Genomic DNA, 26,139 nt, shown 5'->3' with positions numbered 1-26,139 from the left:
TCCTCCCCCATGTCAAGAATCACAAAATCTGCTGAGAGGAAGAACTTACCCATTTTGACCAAGATATTCTCCACTAATCCATATGCAGGCTTTAGAGATTTGTCTTCCATCTGTAATGCTATCCTTGTGGGTTGTGCCTCTTGGATTTGCAACTTCTTCATCACAGACAAGGGAATTAGATTTATGCTTGCACCCAGATCACATAGGGCTTTCTCAAAGGTGGTGCTCCCAATGGTACATGGAATTTGAAAGCTCCCTGGATCTGGCATCTTTCTTGGCAAGTTATTCTGAATTATGGCACTACATTCCTTAGTCAAGACCACTGTCTCATCTCCCTTTAAAGGCTTCTTCTTTGACAACAACTCCTTCATAAACTTGACATAGAGAAGCATTTGCTCCAAAACCTCAGCAAAAGGAATATTAATTTGTAACTTTCTGAAAACTTCCAAAAACTTTGAAAACTGCTTGTCCTTGGTCTCCTTTTGAAGTCTCTAAGGATATGGTATCTCAGGCTTGTATTCAGGAGCTTTAGGTAATGTTGGATGTGTGTCAAGAGTGACTGGAAAAGGATTGTCTGCACACCTAGGAGGGGCGTGTACTACTGTGTCTTCAGTCTGCTTTGGAGCTTCTTTTTCAACCGGCTCCTCAGTAACTTGTGCTTTCGTACTTGCCACTTGTCCAATTATCAAGGTGATAGCCTTGCACTCCTCTCTTGGATTTGGAATTGTGTTACCAGGAAGGCTATTAGTGGTCCTCTGATCAATTTCATTAACTTTTGTGGCTAATTGACCCATCTGAATCTCCAAGTTCTTGATTAATGCTCTGGTTTCCTGTATAAAACTCCCCATTAGTGCTTTCAAATCAGTGTTCTTCTGTGATTGAGAATTTGCTTGCTGAGGTGGTTGTTGTTGAGATGACTGAAACTAGCGGTTATTAAAATTATTCCGTTGAAAACCGCCCTGAGAATTATTATTAAAATTCTGTGGCCTCTGAGGTTGCTCTTTCCACCCTAAATTTGGGTGATTTCTCCACCCTTGATTATAGATCTTGGCATATGGATCAGTATTGGGGTTTCTAGGACCATTTCTCATATAGTTGACCTGCTCAGAGGTAAATTGAGCATAGTCATAGTTCTCACCTTGCATGAAGCTACCATTCATGTCATAAGGAGCCTCTTGAGGGGCATTCTGAGTACTAACAGCTGAAACCTGCATCCTACTCAAGTGTTGAGTAAGCATATTAATCTGTTGAGACATAACTTTGTTCTGAGAGAGAATCGCATCCAAGGTCTCCACTTCCAAAATGCCTTTCTTTTGAGGAGTCCCAGAGTTCACAAGATTCCTATTAGAGGAGTAAAGATATTGGTTGTTAGTAACCAATTCAATAAGCTCAGTAGTCTCTTCTGCTATTTTCTTCATGTGCAATGAACCACCTGCAGAATTATCTAAACACATTTTGGACATTTCACAGAGGCCCTCATAAAAGATCTCCAGCTAGGTCCATTTAGAAAACATGTCAGGGGGCATTGCCTGGTTAGCAGCTTGTACCTCTCACAGACTTCATAAAGGGTCTCACAATCTCTCTGCTTGAAGGTCTGAATATCCACCCTTAGCTTAGTCAGCTTCTGTGGTGCAAAGAATTTGGACAAAAATCCAGTGACTACATTATCCCAAGTGTTCAGGCTCTCCTTGGGCTGAGAATCTAGCCACAGCTTTGCTCTATCCCTCACAGCAAATAGAAAGAGCATGAGCTTGTAAACCTCAAGATTCACTCTATTTGTTTTTACAGTGTCACAAATCTGCAGAAAGTTAGAGATAAATTGATTTAGATCTTCCTGCGGGAGTTCGTGATACTGACAATTTTGCTGCACTAGAGTGACTAACTGAGACTTTAGCTCAGTTGTTTGCAGCTATAGGAGGCACCATAATACTATTCCCATAAGATCTGGATTGGGGGAAGTGTATGAGCCAAGCACTCTTCTAGGTTATTCATTCTCATTCGGATTTGCCACATTGGCATTAACAGCACGATTATGATCCATAGTGGACTTTGCAGCTTCCTTTTCAAAGGTCTCACTTAGATTTTCACTAGCCTTATAAAGTCTAGCTTGTTGCAAGCGCCCCTTGAAGGTCCTCTCAGGTTTAGGATCAAAATAAAGAAGGGGCTCTTTATCGATGTTCCTGCTTATAAACAAACAGAAAACAAAGGAAAGTGGGAACCTCTATGTCAGAGTGCAGAGAATTCCTAATGAGATAACCCGTGTAAAAGAAATAAAATAAAATAAACTAAACAACTAAAGCAGAACAATTCAAAAATCACTAAACAGAAATTGGGAAAAATTTTTTTTTTCGAAAATTAAAAAATAAAAATAAATAGAAAAATCAAATAAAATACTAGGGGACACCAAACTTAACTTCAGAAATTAAGAAACCTTAATTGATGCAGAATTCAAAAATTAAAGCAAAAAAACAATTAGAACTAATAAAATAGAAAAATAAAAATAAAAGTAAAAATAATGCAAGGAACAAACGAAACTAAAGTGAAAAAAATAAAAAAAAAAGAACTATAAAAATAAAAGACACATAAAACAACAGGATAAATAAATAATTTTAATAACTAATAACGAAAATGAAAATTAAAAAGGAAAGTAAAAGAAACGAATACAGGGGGCTGGGTGAACGAAAAGCAAGAAAAAAAATAAAGGTAAAGAATGAAAAATAAAAATTAATAATACTAAAATAAAACTAATTAGAAGAAAAATTATCTAATCTAAGCAATTAAACAACTGGTAGTTGTCAATCACAGTCAATCCCTGGCAACGGCGCCAAAAACTTGTGCGGAATTTATAATCCACAAACGAACCGGCAAGTGCACCGGGTCATACCAAGTAGTACCTCAAGTGAATGAGGGTCGATCCCACGAGGATTGATGGACTAAGCAACAATAATTGCATGATTTACTTAGTTAGACAAGCAGAAAAGACCATTTGGGTCTCAAATGCATTAAATAGTAAATTTCAGAAAATTAATAAAGCAAGCAGTAAACTGGTGTGAAGAATATATGAGTAAAACAGTTAAGGTTTCAGAGATGTTTATTTTTCGGATTAACTTTTCACACCAGCTACTTTAATTATGCAAGATTCAATTCATGGCAAACTATAGGTGACTAAATCCTAATTCCTTAGACCTTTTTAGTCTCCTCTAACCTTCATCAACCACCAATTCCTTGGTCACTTGATTCCAATTAGAGGGTTAAGTTCAAATCTAGTTTATGTGCCATAGAAACCCTAATTATCCAAACATAAGAGGATTATATGTCACGTATCCTGTAAAGTCCAGATAATTTGTGATTTAGGAGAATTTGTTTTCAAGCTGTTGTTAAGGTAAAGAGCTTTTCCAAGTTTTACAAGAACTCAAATAGAATAAGGGTCATACTTCCGTTCCACCCAGATTCATAAGATAAAGAACGAAAACAATTCTTAAAATTGAAATCAGTACATGAATTAAAATAGAAAAGTAATAGTATCAATCCATACAATAAACAGAGCTCCTAACCTTAACAGTGGAGGTTTAGTTGCTCATGATTCAGAGAGAAAACTAGGGTTCTGTAAAACTATAAAGTGCGAAATGAGGTAAGAGAGAAGAGAAGAGCCCGAAGGGATAATTCTTTTCCCTTTTATATCTAATCCTAATTAATGTAAAATATATTTTCTAAAACTAAATAATATATTTTCCTATTTGTAATAAAAATAAAAGTTTTAATCAAAATTTATATAACATCTTCGCTGCTTGCTTCATCATGCGCTGGGATTTGGAGTGCGCTTTCAAGCTTTGGCGCCTAACTTCACTAGGCGTGGAGGGTGCAGCAAGTAATTGAAAGGCAAGTGCTTCTTCCAACACCTAACTTGGAGAATCCTAAGTTAGGCGCCACCAAAACCGTACAGCTGGAAAAGAAGTGTATACTATTATACATCGTTGGAATGTCTAGAAGTTATCTTTTCAATGCCACTGAAATCACATCAATTAGACCTCTATAAGTCAAGTTATTTTGTATAAGGAGGTCAGGGTTGACAGCATCATCCACTTTCTTCCTTTTCTTCTATACAATTCTGTCAAATCCATTCGAATGCTACCTAAAATAAATAGAATTGCACACAATGCAAAGTAGCATCCATTGTAGCTAAAAAGTAGTTAAATCTTGATTGAATTTACAAATTCACATGCAAATTCACTAGGAAAAGATAGAAAAGATGCTCACGCATCACACATGGAGAGATATTTTTTTCTACTTAGAAAAGGATCATGTGTCCGTACATAGGTGTGCGTACGCACAAAGAGCGAAAATGGCTGAGGTGTGCACGCACAGAGAGGTGTGAGCGCTCTCGGCAGCAGTGCTACAAATGAGTTGGCATACGCAAACATGGGTGCGTACACATAGAATGCACGAAAAGGGGTTGGTGTGCGAACGCACAAGTCTGTGCACACACACATAGGGCGAAAAAGACCGGGATGCACACGCACAAAGACGTGTGAGTGCTCCCAACAGGAGCTGCGTAAAAGGGTTGGCGTATGCATCTAGGGGTGCGTATGCACAAGTCGCAGAATTCAGTGATTGTGTGCGTATGGACAAGGGTGTGCGTATGCACACTGCCCTGTTTCTCCAAAAACTTTTGCCTCAATTCCTAAGACACTCAACTTAAGCTCAACAAAAGTTTTAACCTAAAACATCTAGAAAATCATCAACTCATGATCCATATGAAAATCAACCTATCTTTGTTCAAAATTAAACTAATCCTAAGCTAACCAAGAGAAACAAAAATGCAATTAAGTCAAATTATAAACAAAGAGAAGGGTTAGAACGATGTTACCATGGTGGAGTGTCTCCCACTTAGCACTTTGGTTTAACATCCTTAAGTTGGACGTGCATAAATTCAATGATCACTACTTGAAGCCTCTCCAAGGAGGAAAATCTCTAACTCCTTGGCATGCTTAGCTTGTGTGTGCTCCAATAACTTAGGCTCCTTGACAACTTTTTCTTCCTCTTGACCGACATTAAACTCAATCATTTTCTCTTCAATTAGATCACACCTAAAGATAGAATATACTTCATGGAGTGGTTTCTTGGCTCCATCCAAGGTGAATTTCACCACTTTCCCTTCAACTTCAAATGAATAAGCTCCTGAAAAGGCATCCAACTTGAATCTAGATGTCTTCAAAAACGGCCGCCCAAAGAGGATGGAAGATGGGTTATCCGAATCAATTGGAGGTGTCTCCAAAATGTGAAAGTCCACCAAAAATAGCAATTCTTGAATATTCACCAACATATTCTCCGCAATTCCCACAACCAACATAATACTCTTGTCCACCAACACAAATCTTGCTCCGGACCACTTTAAGGGCGACAAATTCAACTTTTCATAGATAGGGAGAGGCATGATGCTCACACAAGCTCCCAAGTCACACATGCAATCCATGAACTTCATTCCACCAATCACACAAGTCACCAAGTAAGGGCTGGGATCACTATACTTTTTTAGAATAAGAGAAGAAATAGAGTCATTTACCGGACTCTTGCCTAGCTCACCAATTTTCTCCTTGTGAGTGCAAACATCCTTCAGAAATTTGGCATATTTTGGAACTTGTTGGATGGCTTGAAAAAGAGGAACGATAACCTCCACATTCTTGAAAATTTCCACCACATTAAGGTCAAAGTCCTCATGCTTCTTGGCCTTTTTAGCCACCGACAGAAAAGGAATTGGTATAGGCTCCTCAAGGGGATTTTTTCTTTTGGGCTCTTTGACCTTCAATGGATCCTCCTCTTCTCTTGCAACGTCTTCCTTTTCTCTCCCATTCAATTCTATCTCCTCTTCGATTTTTTCATTGTGGGTTTCCTTGCTTATACTTGTAGGCTTAAGACCAATTTCATCCAATTTTGTACCACTCCTTAGGGTGATTGAATTAATGCTTCCCTTGGAGTTTGGTTGAGGTTGAGAAGGTAGGCCACTCGAGGTAGAAGCTTGAGGGGTGTTGTGATTGTTGGAAGGAGATAGAGTCAACTGGGATAAGACTTCGGCAATGGTTGCCATGTAGGTTTCTTGCTTCTTGTGGAACTCCAGTTGCTCTTGTATGAAGCTTTGAAGTGCGTCATTCATATAAGGTTGATTTGAAGAGGATGGTTGATTATTTTGGTGAAGTGTAGGCCTAGTGTGCAGTGGTTGATATCTTGCTTGAGGTTGGGAGTGTGATTATTGATTAGGTTGTGGGTGGGGTGGGCTTTGTGGTTGATTTGATTAGTAGTGGGGTTGAGGTGGTTGTTGGTAAGGTTGTTGGCCTTGAGAGGGTTGGTGATAGTAAGCTTGTTGAGTTGAAAAAGGTTGAGCTTGAGAGGATTAATTCCTCCTTTGATTTGAGTTGTCTCTCCACCCTTGACATTGGTTTCCTCCATAATGGTAAGATCCTTGATTGCCTTGATTGAAATTGGACCTTTGTGGATAGGGATTTGCCACCGTCAATGTGTTATCTTCTTGGATTTGGGGGCATTCGTCGGTGTAGTGACCATTGCAAGCACAAATACCACAAGATCTAGAAGACCCTTCAATCCTAGGAGGTTGAGGTGGAGCAAGTAACATTGGTGAAATTTGTTGACTTTGAGTGATTTTTCTTAACAAAACCGTTGTTTCACCAATTGTCTTAGTCAAGATAGCATCACCGGAAGGTGAGACTTCACTGATAGCCTTTGGTTGGGGGATTTTTTGCCCTTAGATGTTGAGTTGAATCCGCCAAATCTGCAATGATATCCCAAGCTTCTTCTGCTGTCTTGTTTTTAGTGAGAGATCCTCCACTTGATGCATCAATAAGTAGCTTGTCTTGAGGGACCAAGCATTGGCAAAATTAGCTTATGAGCACCAATTCATCAATGCGGTGGTGAGGACAAGACTTCAAAACTTCTTGAATCTCTCTCAATATTCATAAAGGGTTTTTTCATCTCTTTGCATGATGCATGAGATTTCTTTCCTTAAACGATCTGTCTTTTGAGGTGGAAAGAACTTTTCAAGGAACTCCTTGCACAACAAATTCCAATTAGTTATCACTTCATCAGATTGAGTGTAAAACCATTCTTTTGTCTTTCCCTCCAAAGAGAAAGGGAAAGCAAAAACCATTACGGATATTTCATCCGAGCCATGCCTTCTTGTGGTTTAGCACAGAACTTGAAAATCTTTCAAGTGCTTGAGGGGATCTTCACCCGGCAAACCATGATACTTTGGAAGCAAGTTGATCAAACCCGTCTTGAGTTCAAATTTCTCATCTAAATCTGGGTACCGAACTTGTATGGTGATGAGAGGGACTTTTGTGTGGTTTAGAATTCACAAATGGATTTTCGTTGCAAGTATAGTTTCTAAACCAACAATAATCCTTTCATGCAAAAATTTGTTTGTCACTAAAACAAACCCCTAAAATCTATAAACCGAAGTATTGAACCTCGGGTCGTTCTCCCTAGGAATTACAATAAAGTGTTCTTGTTATTGGTTATGAGGTATGTTTTGGGATTTTTGATAAGAAACAAGAAAAGTAAATGGTAAAGGAAATAAACTAACAACTAAAAAGGCCTTGGCAAGGGTTGGTGGTCAAGGATCTCTATCCTAATCACTAACCATAACATGAGAATTGGCAAGGATCAATCCCACTAAGTTAACTCCTAAATAATAGTAAAGGAAAGTCAAGTGAGCTATATCAATCAAAGTCCATAAGTCCTAGTTCTCCACCAAATCAATTAGTGAGATCTAGAGTTAATGGCTCCCAATCATCAATCACTTGGACATTAGTAACTCAAGAGTCCCTAAGTTACCTTCCCAAGCCAAGAGCACTAAAATATACTCTAAAATCCAACCAAGCATTTCATCAAACACTTGGAAGGTACAAAATAAAAGCATAGTAAATTGCAAGAATTAAAGGAATCTATAACTACAAAAGTAAAAGATTAACAATAGGAAGGCAAAACAATAGAGAAGTAAACTCATAACTAAAAGAAGCATTTTAACAAACACATAGAAGGCAATATAAGTAAACAACATAAATTGCAAGAATTAAAGAGAGATCTAACTAGAATAGCAAGGAACCAACAATAGAAAAGGAAAACAATCATGAAACAATAAAGAACTTACCAATTGCATTGAAGAAGAAATGTAGATCTACAAAAGAAAGTTCATAAGCTAAAACTAACAATGCAAAGGAATTACAAGAGAAGTACAATGCTACAATTACAAGAGAAAAATTAAGGATGAAAGAGGAAAATTAAGAGAGAAGAAGAAGAAGTAGATCTAGATCTAAACCTAATCCTAATTCTAATCCTAGAGAGAAGTGAGAGCTTCTCTCTCTAAAACTAACTTTTCCTCTAAAAATTAAACTAAACTAAACTAATGTGTGAAATTATGTTAATTCTCCTTCAATCCTTGGCTTAAATAGCATCCGAAATGAGTTGGATTGGGCCCACAAGGCTTCTAAAATCGCTGGCCATGAGTTGCATTAAGTGAATTGTGTGCATCCATCGATGCGTACGCGTACCATGCGCGTGCGCGTCCTTATGCGAAATGCAACCATGAAAAATCTTATATCATTTCGAAGCCCCGGATGTTAGCTTTCCAACGCAACTGGAACCGCATCATTTGGACCACTATAGCTCAGGTTATGGTCAATTAAGTGCGAAGAGGTCGGCTTGACAACTTTTGCGATTCCTTCATTTCTTCATGAGTTCTCCATTTTTACATGCTTTTCCTTCATTCCCTTGATCCAATCTTTGCCTCCCAAATCTAAAATCACTTAACAAACATATCAAGGCATCTAATGGAATCAAGGTGAATTAAATTTAGCTATTTTGAGTCCTAAAAGCATGTTTTCACTCTTAAGCACAATTAAAGGAGAAGTTATAAAACCATACTATTTCATTGAATAAATGTGAGGAAAGGTTATCAAAATGCTCTAAATTCATCACAAGATAAACCCTACAAATGGGATTTATCATATGGGTTGCAAAGTGATGTCTGGAGCTCCGGCCTCCTTGAGAGTGACTCTCTGAGGTGGTGCCGCCATGTTGTTGTCACCTAATTCACTCACAGAAATTTCAACACTTCCAACAGAAGTATACAAGGTTCACTCGTTTAATGAAGAATGAGAATCATGGTTAGAAAGCGATTGTGAATCGGTTCGCTCTTCAAGAGAATCTGATTCACTATGCACAAAAGCTAACCGGCGCCGAGCATGCCTAAGATGAGTTAAAGTCATTCAACTAAGCTCGGGTCTGGAAGTGACTATGTCATTCAAATAAGAAATCACAGAAATCATGCAATTATCAAAAGCAAAGCAAGAGTAAGAGGGTAAATAAAAATGATCTAATAGTCAATGACTACCAAAACTATCTAAATAAAAGTACTAGCTACCAATTAGTGTCAAGTGACAAACAAAAATCAAGTATTCACACTATTTACATATTCACAACAACCAAAATTATAGCACTCATTGCACTTAATTCCCTGGCAACGACACCAAAAACTTGGTGCTAGCCGGATCGTTGGTTAGGAATTTTCTCAAGAAATAGGATCGGCATTGCACGTATAGTCCCAACCGACAAGGCGACCCTCGACCAAAGTTTTGATTAAAGATGTCACAATTCAATTCACAATAACTGGGAGTAAAATTCTGAGATATCTTCCCAAGGAACCAGTGACCATAAATGTACAAGTTTGGTTGTGAAATCGAGGGAGTTTTCAATAATGAAGCAATCAATTAAGAAATAAAAGAACACTCAAAATTGCAACTAATGAACTAATAAACGAATTAAATAACTATCTATGTAATATAGACAAGTAAATCTTTAAAATGATTGAAGTATGATTCAAAGCATAAATGGAAGCCTTGGCTTGGGTTAAGTTAGGGAATCACTTCCTTGTCATAACCACAACTATGATAATTATGATGGATTAATCTCTCCTAGTTAACCCTTAACATTGAAGAGTAAGTCAAGTGAGCATAGTTGTTCTTAATCCACAAATCCTAGCTAACTTACTAATTGCCTTAGTAAAAAGCTAGCGTTAGTGGAAACAAGAACAATTAACAATCCAAGAATTATCACTAAATGTTGGACACTATGACTCTAGTATCTCATATACTCATTTTTTCCATGCCAAGGAGTGGAAATTTACTTCATAATCAAAATTGACATTTCCACAAACACTTAGTGGGCATAATCATAAAATATGGCAAAATTGGAAAAATACTTGAAACTATGAGCAATAAATGATCAAAATCAACAATGATAACTCAAACAAACATATAATAACTGAAGGGGGCGGAAGTCAGCCAATTAAGAAATCAATATAGAAATACGTTACGAGTATAGTTCTTAACCAGCGAAAATCTGCTCATCAATTTAGAAAGGTTGTCACAAAATTAGAATAAAAATACTGGGAGTATGAGTCCCAGGTCATCTCCTAACGAGTTGACAAAAAGGATGCTATCTTATTAATCAGGAGTTTTTCGAGAAATTTGAGAGTTGAATGACATAAAATAAATAATTGTAAATTAAAAGAGAATTATATATTTTAATTAAAAAGCCTTGACTAAGGGAATGATTAATTGGAAGTTCCATCCTTGTTGGAATTCTCTCAAGTGCAGTATAAAGAGGTTGTTATTTTCACTTAGTTAACCCTTACTAAATAAAGGAAAGTCAAGTGATTAAGCTAACTCTTATTCGCAAATCCTAGTCCTCTCCCTTGGGAAGGTCTAGCGTTAGTAAATAAAGAATTAGCCAACAACTTCCAATTTAACTAATCACTTGAGCATTCCAACTCAAGTATCTCCTTTTAATCAACCCCCATGTCAAGTATGGAATCTACTCCATTGACATGAAAATTAGTTGCATAGAATTAAATAGGGAATAAAAGAAAGACATGATAGACAATAACTACAATTTAATTAAAAGTAAAAGTAATCCTTTGCATTAATAAATTCTAAAAATAATCCAATTGTAACTCTAAACAAGAATTAAGAATATGGAATAGTAATGGAATAAGGAAACAAACTAGAATAATATCTTCAACGGAGGTAATGACTCTTCAATATCTAAAGCAAAGCCTAAAACTAAAAATATGAATGTAAAAGAAAACCTAGAGGAAGAGTAATTTCTCTCTAGATTCAGATCTAAAAACTAAAACTACGCTAATGAAAATGTGTGTTGAGTCTCTGCTCGTTCCCTGACTCTAGTCTGTGTTTCTGGGCTGAAAACTGGGTCAAAACTCGGCCTGAAATTGCCCCCAGCATTTTCTGTTATTTCTACAGATTGCGCATGTCACGCGTACGTGTCGCTGTTTTTCTTGGCGTGTCACGCGTACGCGTCAAGCACGCACATGCGTCTTCTAGAAGAACTCCAATCCACGCGTACGCGTCAGGCACGCACACGCATTGCTGCAAATTTCTCCATGTGTCGCGCACGCGTGAGCCATGCGTGCGCGTCGATGCTCGCTGGTTATCTCCTTAGTTTCTTGTGTTCCTTCCATTTTTGCAAGCTTCCTCTCCATTCCCTAAGCCATTCCTACCCTATAAAGCCTGAAACACTTAACACACGGATCACGGCATCGAATGGTATAAAGGAGAATTAAAATACACAAATTAAATACTCTAGGAAGCAAGTTTTCAATTATGGAACAAAACTAGGAAGGAATTGTAAAATCATGCAAATCATATGAATAAGTGGGCAGGGACTTGATGAAACCACTCAATTGAACACAAGATAAACCATAAAATAGTGGTTTATCAACCTCCCCATACTTAAACATTAGCATGTCCTCATGCTTAACTCAAGGAGATTAAAAGACTAAATAAGGGAAAGTCAGACTCATGAAATGCAACCTATGTATGAATGCAACTATATGCTAAGATGAATCTTCTACTTGGTTAAAAGTAAATAAGTTCTTCAAGATAAACATAAATCAGATATCACTAATTAAAATCATACAGTAAAGACAAGTAAACTTGTAAGAAGACAGCTCATGAAAGCAGGAAACATAGAATCAAGCATTGAACCCTCACTGATGGTGTATGTGCTCTCTAGTCACTCAAGTGTATAGGGTAATCCACTCTAGTCTTCTCTAATCATGCTTTCTAAACTTTGTTCTTCACCTAACCAATCAACAAATATTTAATGTACCGATGCAAACATCATGAGGTCTTTTCAAGGTTGTAATGGGGCTAAGGTAAAGGTGATGGTATATATATGGCTAAGTGAGCTATAAATTGAATCCTTGATTAACCTAAGTTCTTACCTATATATACTCTATATTCTTCTTAAATCATGCCTAGCTACCCAAAATTTCCATTTTTGCATCTCATACTCATGCATCAACTTTTCTTTAATTTTATCACATATGCATTGATTTTTCATTAGCTTAACATTGGGGTAATTTTGTCCCCTTATTTATTTATCTATTGAAAATATATATATATATATATATATATATAGAGAGAGAGAGAGAGAGAGAGAGAGAGAAAAGCAAACATAACTTATCAATGCACATGAATTTTTAATTTTTTTGGTCTCACATGAGTAGGTACCCAAATTCCTAATATTTTATCATAACACATTCCCTTATTAACCCATGTTCCCACAGTTTTCCACACTTAGTTAGTACACAATCTCTATCTTAAGCTAACCAAAGATTCAATTTGGGGTATTTACTTTGTTTTTCTGCTTAAGGCTAGTGATGTGGTAAAATATAGAACAAATGGGGATTAAAAGGCTCAAAGGGGCTAACAAAGGTGATTTTAAAAGGGTAGGCTTATTTGGGATAAGTGAGCAAAAATAATTAATGGCCTCAATCATATGCATGCATATATGGTGCACGAAATTGTGATCCCTGGTAATGGCTCCAAAAACTTTGTGCTCTAATCTTAATTCATAATTTGTCACAACTTCGATACAACTAACCAGCAAGTGCACTGGGTCGTCCAAGTAATACAACCTTACGTGAGTAAGGGTCGATCCCACGGAGATTGTTGGTATGAAGCAAGCTATGGTCATCTTGTAAATCTCAGTCAAGCGGATATCAAATGGTTATGGAGTTTTCGAATAATAATAATAAATAAACAGAAAATAAAGATAGAAATACTTATGTAAATCATTGGTAAGAATTTCAGATAAGCGTATAGAGATGCTTTCGTTCCTCTGAACCTTTGCTTTCCTGCTGTCTTCATCCAATCATTCCTATTCCTTTCCATGGAAAGCTTTCTGTAAGGCATCACCGTTGTCAATGGCTACATCCCATCCTCTCTGTGAAAAAGGTCCAAATGCTCTATCACGGCACGGCTAATCATCTGGAGGTTCTCGATCATACTGGAATAGGATTCACCCTCCTTTTGCGTCTGTCACTACGCCCAGCACTCGCGAGTTTGAAGTTCGTCACAGCCATCCCTTCCCAGATCCTACTCGGAATACCACAGACAAGGTTTAGACTTTCCGGATCTCAGGAATGGCCATCCATGGGTTCTAACTTATACCACAAAGATTCTAATATCTCGGACTCGGTTCCCTGTATTAGATATCCAAGAGATATCCATTCAATCTAAGGTAGAACGGAAGTGGTTGTCAGGCACGCGTTCATAAGTTGAGAATGATGATGACTGTCACGATCATCACATCCATCATATTGAAGTGCGAATGAATATCTTAGAAGCGGAATAAGTTGAATTGAATAGAAAAACAGTAGTACTTTGCATTAATCCTTGAGGAACAGCAGAGCTCCACACCTTAATCTATGGTGTGTAGAAACTCTACCGTTGAAAAATACATAAGTGAAAGGTTCAGGTATGGCCGAATGGCCAGCCCCCATGATCTAAGAACTAAACGTCCCAAGATGTCTAATACAATAGTAAAAAGTCCTATTTATACTAAACTAGTTACTAGGGTTTACAGAAGTAAGTAATTGATGCAGAAATCCACTTCCGGGACCCACTTGGTGTGTGCTTGGGCTGAGCTTGAAGTTTACACGTGGAGAGGTCATTCTTGGAGTTGAACGCCAGTTTGTAACGTGTTTCTGGCATTGAACTCCACTTTGCAACTTGTTTCTGGCGTTTAACTCCAGACTGCAGCGTAGAACTGGCGTTCAACGCCCTTTTGCATCATCTAAACTCGAGCAAAGTATGAACTATTATATATTGCTGGAAAGCCCTGGATTTCTACTTTCCAAAGACGTTGAGAGTGTGCCATTTGGAGTTCTGTAGCTCCAGAAAATCCACTTTGAGTGCACGGAGGTCAGAATCCAACAGCATCAGCAGTCCTTCTTCAACCTCTGAATCTGATTTTTGCTCAAGTCCCTCAATTTCAGCCAGAAAATATCTGAAATCACAGAAAAACACACAAACTCATAGTAAAGTCCAGAAATGTGAATTTAACATAAAAACTAATAAAAACATCCCTAAAGTAACTAGATCCTACTAAAAACATACTAAAAATAATGCCAAAAAGCGTATAAATTATCCGCTCATCAATATAACACATTAAACATTGGACATATAGAGTGGAACAAAATAAAAATTACAATCACAGAGAAGAAAACACACAAGAATAAAATGTTATGGTTAAATAGTGTAACCATGTAATTAAGCTCAATTCTCACAGGTTGTGTATTCTTAACTCAAAAATCATGTTCTAGTTTACAATCTTCAAACAAGTTTTAATTCAAAAGTTTTGATTTAAATTAGTGAAATTTTTCAAAAATAGGGTCTTAAAAAGAAACTTATTATTTTTCAACCAATTAGAACATGCATGCAAACACTTATTACTATGCAATCTATCCTATCCTAACAAAAGAAAAAATAGCTTATTGGTGTTAAGAAAAAAAAATTACCTTCGGAAGTCAGGTACTGACCGACCTCTCCACACTTAAAACTTGGCACCGTCCTCAGTGCCATCAGTCAGGAACAAAGGGGGGCTGGTAACAGCATCTCCACAGTCGGGGTTGTCACGGCTCCCTGTGCTAGTAGATGAAGTGGAGTCTGGAGTGTCTGGTTCTTCTTCAGGTGGGTGGTTGCCAACAATCAGCTCCTTGAGGTACGTGAATAGGCGCTTGTTACGGTGCTCCATTTGCTTTGCCTGCCGGTCAAGCCGGTCCAACCTCTGAAGTATCTGTAGGAGTAGTTGATTTGTTGAAGGTGCTTGTGATGTGGAAGGAGAAGGGATATCTCCGGTCAGGTCTGCGGTCCGGTTGATAGTGGTTGCTAAAGGTCTGATGTACTTCCCATTGGGGACAATCTGATCATCCTGCGAAAGTAAGGTCTTGGTGTCCCCAGCTCTGTAGGAGACTCCGGCTGCTGAGACTAGATCTGAAACCAAGGTGGGAAAGGGTAGGTTGCCCGCAATTTGTACATGTCCCATGGCGTCCCAGAGGTGTCTTGGTAGGTTGAGAGGCTGGTCTGTGGTGCACGAAATTACAATCACACTTTTGCAATTCCGTACAACTAACCAGCAAGTGCACTGGGTTGTCCAAGTAATACCTTACGTGAGTAAGGGTCGATCCCACGGAGATTGTCGGCTTGAAGCAAGCTATGGTCATCCTTGTAAATCTCAGTCAGGCGAATTAAAATGGTTTTGAGGTATTGATAATTAAAATATAATTAAAACAGAAAATAAGATAGAAATACTTATATAATTCATTGATGGGATTTCAGATAAGCGTATGGAGGTGCTTTATTACTTCTGAACCTCTGCTTTCCTACTGCCTTCTTCCAACCATGCGTTACCTCCTTCCATGGCAAGCTGTATGATCCTCTCGGATGAAAATAAATCCATCTGCTCTGTCACCGCAGGGCTAATCATCTGTCGGTTCCCGCTAGCGTCGGAATAGGACCATTGTCTTTTTGCACACTGTCACTTGCGCCCCACATTCGCAGGTTTGAAGCTCGTCACAGTCATCCCTTCCCAGATCCTACTCGGAATACCACAGACAAGATTTAGACTTTCTGGATCCTGGATCCTACTTGGATTACCATAGACAAGGTTTAGACTTTCCGGATCCCAAGAATGGCTGCCAATAATTCTAGCCTATACCACGAAGGTTCTAATCTTAGATTAGAAACCCAAGAGATACACACTCAAGCTATTGTAGATAGAACGGACGTGGTTGTCAGGCACACGCTCATAGGTGAGAATGATGATGGGTGTCACGGATCATCATAGTCATCTGGTTAAAGTGCGAGTGGATATCTTAGAGAAGAAGTAGGCATGAATTGAAGAGAAAAACAATAGTACTTGTATTAATTCATGAAGAACAACAGAGCTCCACACCTTAATCTATGGGGTGTAGAAACTCCACCGTAGAAAATACATAAGTGAAAGGTCTAGGCATGGCCGAATGGCCAGCCTCCCAAAGAGGGTTCAATCATCAAAACATGATTAAAAGATTGATAGATGAAAATACAATAGTAAAAGGTCCTATTTATAATGAACTAGTAGCCTAGGGTTTACAGAAATAAGTAAATGATGCAGAAATTCACTTCCGGGGCCCACTTGGTGTGTGCTTGGACTGAGCATTGAAGCTTTCATGTGCATAGGCTATTCTTGGAGTTAAACGCCAGCTTTGGTGCCAGTTTGGGCGTTTAACTACAATTCTGGTGCCAGTTTGGGTGTTTTACGCCAGAAATTTTAGGCTGACTTTGAACACCAGTTTGGGCTATCAAATCTCAAGAAAAGTATGGACTATTATAATGCTGGAAAGCCCAGGATGTCTACTTTCCAACGCAATTGAGAGCGCACCAATTGGACTTCTGTAGCTCTAGAAAATCCACTTCGAGTGCAAGGATGTCAGAATCCAACAGCATCTGCAGTCCTTTTTCAGCCTCTAAATTAGATTTTTGCTCAAGTCCCTCAATTTCAGCCAGAAAATACCTGAAATCACAGAAAAACACACAAACTCATAGTAAAGTCCAGAAATGTGATTTTTATTCAAAAACTAATAATTATATACTAAAAACTAACTAAATCATACTAAAAACTACCTAAAAATAATGCTAAAAAGCGTATAAATTATCCACTCATCAGTCTGTAAGGACACACCAGAGAAGAACAGCCATATCTGCAGTGAAGGAGGACTCGTGAGTGCTCGAAAAGACGTAGTGGGACATAATCTGTGCCCATACTCGAGCCTCCAAGGTGAGTGCTGAAGCCAAAATGCCCTTAGGTCGGGATCGATGGTATCCAAGGCTTTGCTCCAATCCTTCTGGAGCAGGGGAAGATCTAAAGCTTGTTGAATAGCCTCTTCAGTTATGGGGACTTACTTCTGACGGACATAGACAGACTGTAGGGTTGGCATGTGGAAATTGGAGTAGAATTCAACTACCCATGAAAGATTAACCTGCCGTGGCTGTCTTTGTAAGAACTCCCATTGTCTGCTCTCATTGCGGGGCTCAACAAACTCAACAATGTGGGTCAGAAGGATTAGTAGGTGCTCATTGTTATAGTTCCACTCAGCCAAGATGGGGAACATCTGCTCACAGTAGCGGTTAGTGAACCACGCAGTGTCCTTTGCTGGAAAGGCTTTCTCTTTTTCATCAACCTTGATGATCCTCTTGACTCGCTTTGTTGAGGGCTATACTGATGTTGAAGATGGTTCCACAGCTAGTGCTCTTTTTGTTCCTTTCCTTGCCGGTGGTTTGGGAGTAGCTTTCTCTTTACCCTTCTTGGTGGCCATCCTGAAAAGGAAAAAGGAAAGTAACATTTAAAGCTAAGGTTTAGAGCAAGGAGGAGGACAGTACAAGTGATAAGCACTGCATGGTAAAGAAAGATGTTGTTAACACATGGTCGTGACTTCATGTGATAATTTCATCAATGAAAATATAGCAAGTGCATTGATGAGCGAATAATTTATACGCTTTTTGGCATTGTTTTTAAGTAGTTTTCAGTATGTTTTAATTATTTTTAGTATATTTTTATTAGTTTTTATTCAAAATTCACATTTCTGGACTTTACTATGAGTTTATGTGTTTTTCTATGATTTTAGGTATTTTCTGGATGAAATTGAGGGACTTGAGCAAAAATCTGATTCAGAGGCTGAAAAAGGATTGCAGATGCTGTTGGATTCTGACCTCCGTGCACTCGAAATAGATTTTCTGGAGCTACCAAAACCCAATTGGCACTCTCTCAATTGCGTTGAAAAGTAGACATCCAGGGCTTTCCAGCAATATATAATTGTTCATACTTTTCCCGAGTTTTGATAACGCAAACTGGCGTTCAAACGCCAACTTTCTGCCCTATTCTGAAGTTAAACACCAGAAACAGGTTACAAACCAGAGTTAAATGCCACAAACAGGCTGCAACCTGGCGTTTAACTCCAAGAGAAGTCTCTACATGTGTAAATCTCAATGCTCAGCCCAAGCACACACCAAGTGGGCCTCGGAAGTGGATTTCTGCATCATTTACTTATCTCTGTAAACCCTAGTAACTAGTTTAGTATAAATAGGACTTTTTACTATTGTATTCGAGGTCTTGGTCATTCTGGTTCCCCCTTTGGGGCCGAAGCCAATGAATACCATTATCACTTATATATTTTCAACGGTGGAGTTTCTACACACCATAGATTAAGGTGTGGAGCTCTGCTGTTCTTCATGAATTAATGCGAAGTACTATTGTTTTTCTATTCAATTCAAGCTTATTCTTATTCCAAGATATTCACTCGCACTTCAACCTGATGAATGTGATGATCCGTGACACTCATCATCATTCTCAACTATGAACGCGTGCCTGACAACCACTTCTGTTCTATCTGCAATAGCTTGAGCGTGTATCTCTTAGCATCCCTTCCAAAAGATCGGAGTCTTCGTGGTATAAGCTAGAATTAATTGGCAGCATTCTTGAGATCCAGAAAGTCTAAACCTTGTCTGTGGTATTCTGAGTAGGATCTAGGATGGGATGACTGTGACGAGCTTCAAACTCGCGAGTGTTGGGCGTAGTGACAGACGCAAAAGGATCAATGGATCCTATTCCAACATGATCGAGAACCGACAGATGATTAGCCGTGCGGTGACAATGCATTTGGACCATTTTCACTGAGAGGACGGACGATAGCCATTGACAACGGTAATCCCCCAACATACAGCTTATCATGGAAAGGAGTATGAATGATTGAATGAAGGCAGTAGGAAAGCAGAGATTCAGAAGGAGCAAAGTATCTCCATACGCTTATCTGAAATTCTCACCAATGAATTACATAAGTATCTCTATCTTATTTTATATTTTATTTATATTTTAATTATCAAAACCTCATAACCATTTAAATATGCCTGACTGAGATTTACAAGATGACCATAGCTTGCTTCAAGCCGACAATCTCTGTAGGATTGACCCTTACTCACGTAAGGTTTATTACTTGGACGACCTAGTGCACTTGCTGGTTAGTTGTGCGAAGTTGTGAAGAAGAATTGAGATTATGATTGTGCGAACCAAGTTTTTGGCGCCATTGAGATCACAATTTCGTGCACCATGCATGTTATGGCAAGTAGATGCAAGATGTTTATTGGCATGCCGGCAAAGACATGGTAGCATAGATCAAGCATCAAAAGTTAAAATGTATTATCACTCATAACAAACTGACCATCACGTTTGTATTGACAATTATATTCAATTAATAAAATATTTAAGGGATTTTATGAAAAACAGGCATTAGAGTAGAAGGATAGAGTAATTATAAATGCACAATGCCATACGGGATTTTTCACAAACACTTAGTATGCATGGTAGATATATTATTGAAAGTATTAAATTTGAACATGCAAACAACCCAAAAATAATTATTGATAATTGTCAAACAACTCCTTAATAATCCACAAGCAATTATAGAAGAAAATAATCACCCAATTAAATTTCTAACACCAAGTAAACAGGATGTAAAAAGAAAAGAAAGACAAAGAAAACATAGATAATAAAATTAAAAAGAAAAAGAAGAAGAAAACATAAATAAAAATAATAATGGAAAAGAAAAAAGGGAAAAAGAAAAGAACCTTGATGAAGAAGATGAAGAGGGAGAGAGAAAGTAGTAAAGAAGAAAAGAATAAAGAAGAAGGAATGGAGAAGAAAGAAGAAAGAATGATAATAGAAAGATAATTAGGATTGGGGGGGTGGGAGATTTGAAATCAGGCGCTGAGGTGGATTAGCTGTGTGTCGCTTGCGATGCGTACGCGTGCATCACGCGTTCGTGCGAGTTGCTCTATTTTCAAGTGACGCGTACACGTGGGGGACGCGTACGCGTGACTCGAATTGTGCTATTGGCATGGAGGCAGCCTCGCGCACGCACAACTCTCTGTTTCAATACGCACATTGCCAAAATATAGGGCGACGCGTGCGCGTCAGGGACGCGCACGCGTGAATGGCCTAAATTGGAAAAATGATGCGTACGCGTGAGGGACACATACGCGTGATGGGGTTTGTGCTTCTAGCACAATTCCAGCCCACACCATCATAACTCTCTGGCCATACACTTATTTACGCCGATTTGCAGGGCCACGCGTACGCGTGGGTGACGCACACGTGTGGAGGGCTGATTTTGCAAGCGATGCGTACGCGTCAGGGACGCATACACGTGGGCGTGTTTGTGCCTAAAGCACACCTCCAGCCATGCTCCCGCGTAACTCTCTATTTCATTCTTCTTCGTTTCGCATGCACTTATGACGCGTACGCGTCAGCGACACCTGCGCGTTGCGTGAAAATATTTTTTTTATGCAGAATGCAGATGCAAATGCAGACTATATGCAGAGATTATGAGAAGAGTCATTAAGAAAAATAAAGTAGACTAAATTAAAATAAAACTAAGACTGAAACGGAACAATCATACCATGGTGGGTTGTCTCCCACCTAGCACTTTACTTTTACATCCTTAAGTTGGACGGTCTTCAAGCTCATTCTGCTTCTATTGGTGGGTCCTCCAAGAGGAAGACCTCTAGCTCTTTGTGTTCCTTCATCTTCTCACCATGATAAAGCTTTAGGCGATGTCCATTGACCTTGATGCAATTGGAACTTGAAGGATGACGCAGGTGGAAGACTCCATATGGCTCTGCTTTCTCTACCCTGTAGGGACCTTCCCATCTGGATCTCAGCTTACCTGGCATGAGTCTCAGCCTGGAGTTGTAAAGGAGAACCAGATCTCCCAGTCTGAACTCTCTTCTTTTGATATGCTTGTCATGCACGGCCTTCACTTTTTCTTTGTATAATCTGGAGTTATCATAAGCTTCAAGTTGAAGAGTCTCCAGTTCTGCTAGTTGCAGCTTCCTTTCAGCACCAGCTTGCTCGAATCCCATGTTGCATTCTCGCACAACCCAAAAAGCCTTGTGTTCCACCTCTACTAGAAGGTGGCAAGCCTTTCCGTACACTAAGTGGAAGGGACTCATCCTAATGGGTGTCTTATACGCTGTCCGATACGCCCAGAGCGCATCAACAAGTCTGGTGCTCGAGTCCTTCCTATGAGGCTTCACTATCTTCTCCAGAATGCGCTTTATTTCTCTGTTAGATACCTCTACTTGCCCATTGGTCTGGGGATGGTATGCTGTTGCTACTTTGTGAACAATCTCATGCTTATTCAGTAATCCTGCTAGTCTCCTGTTACAGAAGTGGGTGCCTTGATCACTCACGATTGCTCGTGGTGATCCAAAGCGACAGATAATATGGTTTCTAACAAAGGAAATAACAGTGTTAGCATCATCAGTATGGGTAGAAATTGCTTCCACCCATTTAGAGACATAATCTACAGCCAACAGTATATAAAAGGTAACCACTAGAGTTTAGAAATGGACCCATGAAGTCAATACCCCAAACATAAAAAATTTCACAGAAAAGCATAATCTGTTGGGGCATCTCATCCCTCTTGGATATATTCCCAAACCTTTGGCATGGGGACAAGATTTACAAAAGGTAGCAGCATCCTTAAAAAGAGTGGGCCACCAGAATCCACAGTCTAAGATTTTTCTAGCTGTTCTTTGAGGGCCAAAATGTCCTCTACTCTCAGAAGAGTGGCAGGCCTCTAAAATGGACTGGAATTCTAGTTGAGGCACACACCTTCTAATCACCTGGTCAGCACCATACCTCCATAAATATGGGTTATCCCATATATAATATTTAGACTCGCTTTTCAGCTTGTCCCTTTGATGCTTAGTAAAATTAGGAGGGAAAGTATGGCTAACTAGATAATTAGCTACAGGTGAATACCAAGGAACTACTTCAGATACTGCGTGCAAGCTATCAAATGGAAAAGCATCATTGATAGGAGTGGAGTCATCCTTAATGTGCTCAAGGCGACTCAAGTGGTCTGCCACTAAATTCTGGTTACCACTCCTATCCTTAATTTCTAAATCAAATTCTTGCAACAACAGTATCCAACGTATCAACCTTGGTTTGGACTCCTTTTTAGCTAATAAATATTTTAGAGCTGCATGGTCCGAGTACACTACCACCTTAGTACCAAGTAAATAGGGTCGTAATTTATCAAGAGCAAAAACAATAGCTAGAAGCTCTTTTTCAGTGGTAGTATAATTAGACTGAGCAGCATCTAAGGTCTTAGACGCATAAGCAATTACAAAAGGATCCTTACCTTCGCGCTGAGCCAGCGCCGCTCCTACTGCATGGTTGGAGGCATCACACATAATCTCAAAAGGCTGGCTCCAGTCTGGTCCTCTCACAATCGGAGCTTGAGTCAGGGCGATTTTCAGCTTATCAAATGCTTGCATGCAATCCTCACTGAACTCAAACTCAACATCTTTCTGCAACAGTCTAGATAAAGGCAATGTTACCTTACTGAAGTTCTTGATAAATCTCCTGTAGAAACTTGCATGGCCAAGGAACGAACGGACTTCCCTCACGGAGGAGGGGTAAGGCAAACTAGAAATGACATATACCTTTGCTGGATCTATAGAAATACCAGTATTAGAGACAACATATCCTAGAACAATCCCTTGTTTTACCATAAAGTGACATTTTTCAAAATTTAAAACAAGGTTTGAACTAACACACCTGTCTAATACTCTAGCTAAACTATCCAAGCAAAGGTTAAAGGAATCACCATATATGCTAAAATCATCCATAAAAACTTCCATACAGCTCTCGATAAGATCTGAAAAGATACTCATCATGAATCTTTGGAAAGTAGCCGGTGCATTACATAAGCCAAAAGGCATCCTTTTGTATGCATACATTCCAAAGGGACATGTAAAAGTAGTCTTCTCCTGATCTTCAGGAGCTATATGAATTTGAAAATAGCCTGTATATCCATCTAAAAAGCAGTAATGGGATTTACCTGATAGGCGGTCAAGCATCTGATCAATAAATGGCAAGGGATAATGATCCTTGCGAGTAGCTTGGTTGAAACGCCTGTAATCAATGCAAACTCTCCATGAATTCTGCACTCTAGTTGTCAGAAGTTCTCCATGCTCATTCTTTACTGTTGTGACTCCAGACTTCTTGGGCACCACTTGTACTGGACTGACCCATTCACTGTCTGAGATGGGGTAGATGATGTCTGCTTCAAGTAGCCTGGTCACTTCTTTCTTGACAACTTCTAAGATGGTGGGATTCAGTCTTCTTTGGGGTTGACGGACAGGTCTTGATCCCTCTTCTAAGAATATTATATGCTCACAAACTGGAGGGCCGATGCCTACTATATCCACCAAGCTCCACCCAATTGCTTTCTTGTGCCTTCTCAGCACACTGAGCAGCTACTCCTCTTGTTGGGAAGTGAGTTCCCTTGCAATGATAACCGGGAGCTTCTGATTATTCTCAAGGTAAGCATACTTGAGGTAGGGTGGAAGGGGCTTTAATTCCAATATCTGCTCATGGCTGGGCTCTGGGTCATCTGGAGCTAGTGATAATGGCAAAGTGTCTTCATTATGTTCAGAGGGTGTCCCCACACTTGGACCTTGCTCCATGTGTCTCTCTTCTACTTCTTCTTGGTGAACTTCAGCTACAGTTTCATCAATGATGTCGCACTAGAAGATAGAATGATCTTTTCGAGGGTGCTTCATAGGTTCATTTCAACTGAAACTCACTGCTCCGCCATCTATCTCAAAGGAGTAAGTTCCTGAGAAGGCATCCAGCTTGAACTTCGAAGTCTTCAGGAATGGCCTTCCAAGAAGGATTGATGATGGTCTTCCTGAGTCATTAGGGGGCATTTCCAAGATATAGAAGTCAATGGAAAATGTTATCCCCTTAATGCTCACCAGCACGTCTTCAGCGATTCCAACCACTGTGATGATGCTTTTATCTGCTAAAACAAAACGAGCTGCCGACCTTTTTAAGGGAGGTAGCCTCAAAGCATCATATATAGACAAAGGCATAATACTCACGCACACTCCTAAATCACACATGGAGTCAGAAAATATTACACCCCCCAATGGTACAATTAACCATGCATGGACCAGGGTCACTACATTTTTCAGGTATACCTCCCATTAAAGCAGATATAGAACTACCTAAAGGAATAGTTTCTAATTCATTAATTTTATCTTTATGTATGCATAAATCTTTCAGAAACTTTGCATATTTAGGTACTTGTTGAATAACATAAAAAACGGGAACAGTTACCTCAACCTTTTTGAAAATTTCTACCATTTTGGGATCAAGTTCCATCTACTTCTTGGACTTTCTTGCAAGGTGTGGAAATGGAATAGGAATGGCGCCACTTGTAGCTTTTGCATCCTTTGGTGCTCCATTCCTTGGCTGTGCTTCTTCTTCTTCAACCATGTCTTATACTTCCTCTTCCTCCTCAACATCTTCCACTTCAACTATGTCTTCAACTGGGGCATGTTCTTGTGGGCTTGGCTCCTCCTGATTTCTCTCTTGCAGTGTGGTTCCGGACCTCAAAGTGATGGCATTGATGCCACCCTTGGGTTGGGTAAGGGTTGAGAAGGAATTCCATTGGAGCTTGAAGGCTGATTATTGGAACTATTCATTGATTCAATCTGTGAGGCAAGAGCTTGTACAGCCGAGGTCAGGCCGTTTAGGGTGGAGCTAAGTGTGTTCTCCATGGCCTTTTGTCTTTGCTCAATAAACTGAAGCATTTCATCATGAGAAGAAGAAGAAGGGTAAGTGATCTGAGGGGCCTGCTGTTGGTTGTTCTGAGATGCTTGGGACTGCCTTAAGTGAGGTGCTTTGTAAGTCTAGTTTTGGTTCTACTGTCTATTGTTGTTATTCCACCTCTGATTTCCATTATTGTCTCTGCCTCCTTTGTTGTAGTTGTCCCTCCAACCTTGGTTAGAATTATTTCTCCATCCTTGGTTGGAATGGTCTCTCCATCCCTGGTTGGAGTTGTCTTGCCAACCTTGGTTATAGTTTCCACCCTGGTTGTAATTGCCGCCTTGTTGATTGTACCCTTGATTTGGGTGGTCATAGAAATTATGAGTGGCTGCCACAGTATTGTCCTCTTGTTGAGGCTATGGACACTCATCAGTGTAATGACTATAATCGGCACATATCCTGCATACTCTCTGAGGTACTAACTGTTGACTTTGTTGTGATGGGGGAGGCTGAGGTTGTTATTGATTTAGTTGTATTTGCTTCAGTAGGTTGGTCATCTCACATATACTTTGTGTAAGAGCAGAAGTCTCAATGCTAGAAGAGACCTCTGCAACAGCCTTTAAGTGGCTATTCCTGTGCCTGTAATTCCGAGTGGACTCAGCTAGGTTGCTGATCAGTTGCCACGCTTCATCTGCGGTCTTGTACTTTTTTAGAGAACCATTACTTGCACCATCTAATGTAGTCTTATCCCGGGGCTTCATGCCTTGAGTGAAGTAGCTGATCAACACTAACTTATCAATTATGTGATGGGGACATGCGTCCAGAAGATTCTTGAAGCGCTCCCAGTACTCATAAAGAGTCTCTGATTCACCTTGAATAATGCAAGAGATCTCTTTTCCTTAGTCTATCTGTAACTTCAGCTGGAAATTAGTTTTCCAGGAATTCTCTCTTGAGCGTATCCCAGTTAGTGACAGTCGCTTCAAGTTGAGTGTAGTACCACTCCCTCGCCTTTCCCTCAAAAGAAAATGGGAAGGCGGTCATCAAAATAGAAGTTTCATCTGCACCATGACGCCTAACAGTAGAACAGGCTTTCTGAAAATCTCTTAG

The 26,139-nt window shown here is 39.4% G+C and overlaps 1 protein-coding gene and 1 non-coding gene across 2 annotated transcripts; one reads left to right on the top strand and one right to left on the bottom strand.

The window, feature by feature from the left end:
* Positions 1 to 4,930: 4,930 nt before the first annotated feature.
* Positions 4,931 to 6,085, bottom strand: LOC112756968 (uncharacterized). Its single transcript, XM_025805570.1, has one exon. The coding sequence runs from the start codon at positions 6,083 to 6,085 to the stop codon at positions 4,931 to 4,933; it is 1,155 nt and encodes a 384-aa protein (XP_025661355.1).
* Positions 6,086 to 25,830: 19,745 nt separating this feature from the next.
* Positions 25,831 to 25,936, top strand: LOC112761762 (small nucleolar RNA R71). The gene has a single exon (XR_003182140.1). It is a non-coding gene; the product is annotated as a small nucleolar RNA R71 (small nucleolar RNA).
* Positions 25,937 to 26,139: the final 203 nt, after the last annotated feature.

This window comes from Arachis hypogaea, chromosome 16 (assembly GCF_003086295.3).
Source record: "Arachis hypogaea cultivar Tifrunner chromosome 16, arahy.Tifrunner.gnm2.J5K5, whole genome shotgun sequence".
NCBI lineage: Eukaryota > Viridiplantae > Streptophyta > Magnoliopsida > Fabales > Fabaceae > Arachis > Arachis hypogaea.
Note: the sequence above shows the minus strand (reverse complement) of the source record. Positions and strands in the feature narration are given on the sequence as shown.

Coding starts and splice junctions, on each gene's coding strand:
- LOC112756968 (XM_025805570.1), bottom strand. CDS start 6,085: ATGGCAACCATTGCCGAAGTCTTATCCCAGTTGACTCTATCTCCTTCC.